Genomic DNA, 6,029 nt, shown 5'->3' with positions numbered 1-6,029 from the left:
GAGTTGGCTTCATGTTTCTAATTTAATTTAATCTTTCCATATAATCTCTGAAGATGCAAAACCCCACAAGGTGATTTTAAAACCCACCAGTTAAGTCTGTAACCATTATCAGCAAAAACTATTTGTGTCGAAAATGAGATTTAAAAGTTGAGTTGTATCCTCCCTCCTGAAGATGGAGATATTAACACAGGGCTGGGACAACAGAAAGAAGCCAGATAATTCCCCGATTAGCTGTGTGTAGACAGTAGTCAATCAGCAAAAAATGACTATTCAAGCTGCATTGCCTTAAATATTTTAGTAACAACATGTGAAGGGTTTTAAAAATAATTTTAATGTCACCATTCATTGATATTGGCAAGTGTGGATGTCAGCTTGATGAATTTTATTCAGGTTTTCCCCTATATGCTTGTTTATGTGTGCAGTTCCTGATTTGGCTTGTTTTTCTCGATGAAGTGACAGAAACGTGATGATTTAGCATCATATGTGTAGAGAAGGCTATACAGAAGGATCCTACATTCATGTAATAACAAATAATGGCCATTCTTCGCGAGCAAAGATCCGGGAAGGTCTTTACACCTTCCAGCCTGCGCATTGGATTTTTCAGGTGAGACACAGTGTGCGCGGAACTGAGCCCACCCTTTAATCCTAAGGTTCATCTGCCGGGGCCAAGCGAGCTTGGACGGTGGCAGCGAGGTCCTTAGGACGTAGATGGGTTGCCTTTTAAGGGCTAACAAGCTCCATCTGCCCGGGAGTGGAACAGTATAGAGAAGCTCCACTAGATCTTCGTAGTTTGCTTCTCCCATAAAATCAAAGCTAAAGGGGACGGCTTTAATTAAAAAGGCAAAGCACTGAAGCTGACAGGTGCCTCATACTTCAGTTGTGCCACATTACCCATCTCAAGTTTTTATCTGCTCTGCATTTTGGGTTCTGTCATATTGGACCACGACCCACACAGAAAACCTAACAGCCTCGAGTCTTTAATCAAAGAACATTTTTTTTGAAAACTATAGGAAATTCTTGAATATTCTATTTTTAGTTAATTTTATCGTTAACTAATTAGCTTTTTAGATACTATACATACAACTCAACTTCGTCCCTAAGTGGATGGTACCTACTTACCTTATGAAAGCTCTTTTTCCTACAAGCCAATGCCACTGAGTATTTTGTTTCAGTGAGGAAAATTTAGTTCCCCTTGAAGGCTAAAATCTTATTCCTATACCACTGAATACTTGTAGTGCGTGACTGTTATTTAGCACAGATGTGAAACACACCACCTTTCCGCGCTCCAGCGGGTTAGTGCCAGCCAACCGTGCGGGTTCGGTGAGACACGGCGCCTAAAACGCAGCCTTAGGAATCCGGGACAGGTATCCCGTGGGAGCAGCCCCGGGGGATTTACGCCGCTGCCCGGCAGGGGCCGCGCTCCGCTCCTCCCGGCGCTTCCCGCTCCGCTCGGCTCCTCCTTCCCTCTGGTGCCCGCCCCGCGGTGACGCGCTCAGCCGGCGCCAGGCGGGATCGCGGGCCCGGCGCCGCTCCAGCGCGCATAGCCATGTTCTCGGCTCCCGCCTCGCCGCGGACCCCCGGGTCGGCCCGCAGGACGCTGGGCAGCGCCGCCCCCAGCCCCCTGTCCCGGCCGGGCGGCAGGAAAGGCGTGCCCGTGGTGGCGGCCGCCGCCTCCCCGGCGCTGTTCTCGCCGTCGGCGCGGAGGAGCGGCTCCCTGTCGGCGCGGTGAGTGCCGCCCCGGGCCGGGCACACCCGGCACACCCTGCCCCGGCGCTGCGAGCTCGGGGCACTGGAGCCTGCGGCGCTGCTGCTTCACAAACGCGGGTGTTCCATTTGTGGGGTTTGGGGTTGTGGTTTTGGGTTTGTTGGGTTTTTTATGGGGGGGAGGCGGTGTACTCTAAGATAATCTGGTATCTCTGATCAACCATAAATCTCTTTCCAGTAGTGGGTTGTTTGGTTTTTTGTTGTGTGTGGGTTTTTTTGTTTTGTTTTTTTGTTTTTTGTTTTTGTTTTTTTCCGCGGTGTCCTTTTGAAAAGTGCGTGCTAGGTCATTGGAATACTCAAGAAGCTTTCTGTGGAGTCGTTTTTGTGTTTTGCGTTTTGTTCCATATTAGTAACTCAGAAGTTCTGTTTTGCTCTTTATCCCAAATAACGCTGTGCTGTCAAGACACTGTCCTCTGGAAGTTGGTTTCTTTGAAGACAGTTCTGAAGACTTTAGGCGTCAGTATGGATTTACAGAATGGAACCTTTCCTGTAGTGTATAAATTACCCTTTCCGTATCATATTCGCTTATTGCTTTCTTTTATGCAGAGTTTGTTCTACAATAAAACTTTTTTCTTAGTATCTCCCAGCTTGATTTGTTTAGAAATCTTTGATCGGGGATATTTTTGAAACATTTTTGGCAACTTAAGTGCTTAGTATTGTCTGTTTTGTATTAAATTACATTTTTTCCAGAAAATTTCAATAAAACTGTATGATACATGTATGATATATGAAAATAATAGGAACCTCTGCATTTAAAAGAATATAAAATAGTCAAAGTTTAAGCATTTCACAGTCACCCACCCAACCCTTCTCTTCCTTTCCCCTGTACTCCCCTTCCATATGAATCAAAACTGAGGAACAACAGGAGCCTCAGATCAGTTTCAGGAGGGTTCAGAAACTCTTTTCTCAGGAGTATCTGTTTGTTGTTGAGATAAACAAAATGGTCTGTTTTCAGTTTTTGGGAGCTTTTACTTCAGGTCTGTTCAATAATTTTCGCAAACTGGGTGTCAGGCTTGTCTTTAGCTGTATATCATCGTCTTTTGCCATTTCACACTGGGAGGCCTCTGGCATCATTTCATTTGTGAGGAGAAATAAAATGGGGGCATTTTTCTAAAAGCAGAGGAAATTTTCCCACTTAATCATGTTCAAAGGACAAGACAGAGCTATGCTGTTCCAGAGAGAGAAGGTGGGGAAAGATGCAAAGCAGCTTTTATAAATTATGTTATGAAACAGATAAGAATTGCATTCTCCTTAGAAAAATAAAGGCAGTCTGATCCAATCTGCCATAAGTGTTAAAAGTGTTGCATAGTGCAACAACTGTTGCCCAGCAGTGTCAGAATTAGGGATGAAAGAAGGCTGTGCAGTCAGGGAAGAACTTCTATTAAGCTTCTCCTGACATTGTGAATAGCTTTATTCTACAGATAACCAGAAGGCAGAGTAGTTGAGCAGTGCTTTTGTTGCTGGTTTGCTTGCATATTCAGTGTCAGTTCTTTAAAAATAAAGAACTTGATGACAGCTAGCAATGTGTAAGGAGGCCACCAAATTACTGCTTTAGGTCTTTATTTTACATAAATCTATTTCTAAACAGATACTAATGAAGTAAATATCTGCTGAAGCCAATGAAGAAACAATAAAAAGCTAACTATAACTTTTTGTTTTGTTGTAGAGCAACTCCTACCAGAGTTATCCAGCTTCCTACAGCAACTGAGACTATTAATTACGATGTTAAGGCTTTTGGATCCTCGCTGCCTGTTAAGGTTATGGAAGCCTTGAAGAAGGCTGATGGTAAGAATTTATTTTATCTGTTATTTTCCTTAGGAATATTAATAGGTGAGAGATGTGTTAACATGCTATTGATGCCATTTAAGTCCTGACTTTACACTGGAAACTGAAATGTCTGTGCCTCTCATGTTGGTTAAGTAACAATAATTGAAATAACGCCCATGTGGGTGTGAATGCATGGAAATATTCTTCATGTGATGTCTTTACCAATGTATTGTAAAATGCAAGGTTGTGAAGAAAGCCAACAGTAGTTTTTTAGTAACTTTTGCTTATAGTAGAAATAAGAGGAACCAAATATGTATCTTAAAAATCATCTTAAAAATTGCTGAGTGATTCACAAAGCTGTTATAATCTGCTCTAAATTGATGGAAATAGCTTCTAGGGTTGTCTTGCTTTTCAGTCTCAAAAGTTGAGTGTTTGTCAAATGGATTTTTAAGTGATACGTAGTAATTTGATATCTTAATCAAATAGATGGAAATTCTAATATGGAAACTAATTTAATATAATATATTTCTTATTTTCCAATGAGAAGGAAATTTTACTGGTTTAAAGATTGCTCTACAGTGTTTTAAAAATCTGAATGTTTTTTAAAAATAATTACTTTTTTGCGTAGCTGATGACCAGCTGAGTGTTCAGGTGGATGAAAGTGGATGGGCCTGGCTAGTCCATAAAGAGAGGCTGATTATTTGGAAGATCGGTCAGTCTGCAGTAGCTAAGGTAACTAAAAGGTGAAACTGGAAGTCTGTATTTTGTTCTAATTGAACAAGTTATGCAGCTGTGGGGTTTTGTGGGTTTTTTTTTCTTTATAAATTGGAGGTTGTCTGGTTTCCCCAGAAGCAGCGGGGTTGGTATGAAGTCATGCCAGCAGTAACTGAAGTTCAAGTTCTTCAGTTGTAATGAATGACACTAAGGTTAATTCTTTGTATTTTAATACTATAGCTCTTATGTCAGATAGTCTTGATAAATCTTATTTTGATAGTTAAAAGTTATATGTTACAGTTGGTTTAGATTATTCTGGGATTGATTTTCAACTTGTCAAAAAAAACCAAAAAAGGTTTGTTTCAGAGATGCTGAACATATGTTTCATCTATATTTCTAACGTCAAGAATTTTTTCCCCCCTCTCGACAATGTTTCTTTCAGTGTCATTTCAGTGTATAGCAGTTATAGTCAGAGAAACCTGCAGCTACAAAATTAGTATCTTTCAATTAGTGTAATGTAATTTAATTATACAGGTCCTCCGCTTACAGTGGACTGTCAAGTATATGCATTCTGGTACTTGCGGAGATTTTTCAAGGGATTAAAACTTTTCTGGTCATTTAACTTCGAGAGGGTGTAGGGGAGGGAGGAGTGTTTCCCCTTTCTATTCTGTTAGTACTTAGTACTTAGTAAGCTTTCTCAAGTGTTTCTAGTTTAATTTTTAATTTTAATGTCTTGCTGCTTTGTTAGACTATTGTATTAAGTAATACAGTAACAAGGAATACTATATATATAAGGAATAAAATAATAAGGAACTCAACTAAAGAAAACAGTTATATTTGAAAATATAGAAATACAAGTAGGTGGGTTTTAGCTGTTTGTGACAGCCTTGCTGAAAATGTCATGTGTTCTTCTGGTTCCCTTACACAGTATATGGGCTAGTTGAAATTTAATTTTTAGCAGGGTAAAAAAAGTCTAATGACTTGGTGACAGAGGAACAAGTTCTTCCATTCTCATATTTATTATGGCATATCTTTCTTCCTTTCTTCCAGTTATCTCTGTGCAAGGAACTGCAGCTGCCACCCAGTGACTTCCCGTGGAGTTCTAGTTTAGCAGCTATATCTTGTCTCAATTCCTCGGGTGAAGCACCTTCCCTGCAGGTGATCAAATTTTAAATTTTAGTTGTTTAAAAGCACCTTTAGAATAACTTTGAATATATACTTTTCTATCAAATACTTCTTTGAAAACATTTGGTGGTATGCTGTCTATTCAAAAGGTCAGGTTTTATAGTTGGCCATAAATATTTTTGAATTAAAGAAAATTCTGCTAGTCCTTTCAAATTACACCATGTACATTTTATAGGATCAGATTAAGTAGTAGTTTTCCTAAGGATTACTTGACATGATTTCACAACAACCAAAATTGCTGTAAACTAAGAGGTATTGTGGGAAGAAACACTGGGGCAATCAAGTATGATGTCTGAGCAAGTGCAGTTTAAATGCATGCTGGCTGAAAATGTTGTTCAGCAGTGGATTAATTCTGACTACACACAGATGAGAGACAACCACCAAAAGAAATTTTAAAGGAAGTAATACACCTAAACCAAGATTTTTTTTTTTTTTTAATTTAATTCTACAGCTTGTGAGCTAGGCCTGGATACTATGATTTTAGAGAGTGAAGTAGAAATGTTAGTGTAGAAAATATTTCACTAAAATGAAAAATGTTAAATAATGGGCAGGAATCACAAAAGACAGGGCACCCTATGGTGTTTTTTAAATTGTTATGT

At 39.7% G+C, this 6,029-nt stretch overlaps 1 protein-coding gene across 1 annotated transcript in view; it reads left to right on the top strand.

Moving 5' to 3' along the window:
* The first annotated feature begins 1,511 nt into the window (after positions 1-1,511).
* The window catches only part of NUP133 (nucleoporin 133), a 33,601-nt gene continuing 29,083 nt past the window's right edge, over positions 1,512-6,029 (top strand). The window contains exons 1-4 of the mRNA XM_050314297.1: positions 1,512-1,725; positions 3,431-3,549; positions 4,160-4,263; positions 5,296-5,403. Of these exons, the coding sequence (XP_050170254.1) occupies positions 1,547-1,725; positions 3,431-3,549; positions 4,160-4,263; positions 5,296-5,403 (510 nt within the window). The 5' untranslated portion in view covers positions 1,512-1,546. The remainder of the gene's footprint in view (positions 1,726-3,430; positions 3,550-4,159; positions 4,264-5,295; positions 5,404-6,029) is intronic.

This window comes from Myiozetetes cayanensis, unplaced genomic scaffold (assembly GCF_022539395.1).
Source record: "Myiozetetes cayanensis isolate MyiCay16 unplaced genomic scaffold, myiCay2020 scf2-11, whole genome shotgun sequence".
Taxonomy (NCBI): Eukaryota; Metazoa; Chordata; class Aves; order Passeriformes; family Tyrannidae; genus Myiozetetes; species Myiozetetes cayanensis.
The sequence above is the reverse complement of the archived record's forward strand: the minus strand, read 5'-3'. Positions and strand labels throughout refer to the sequence as shown.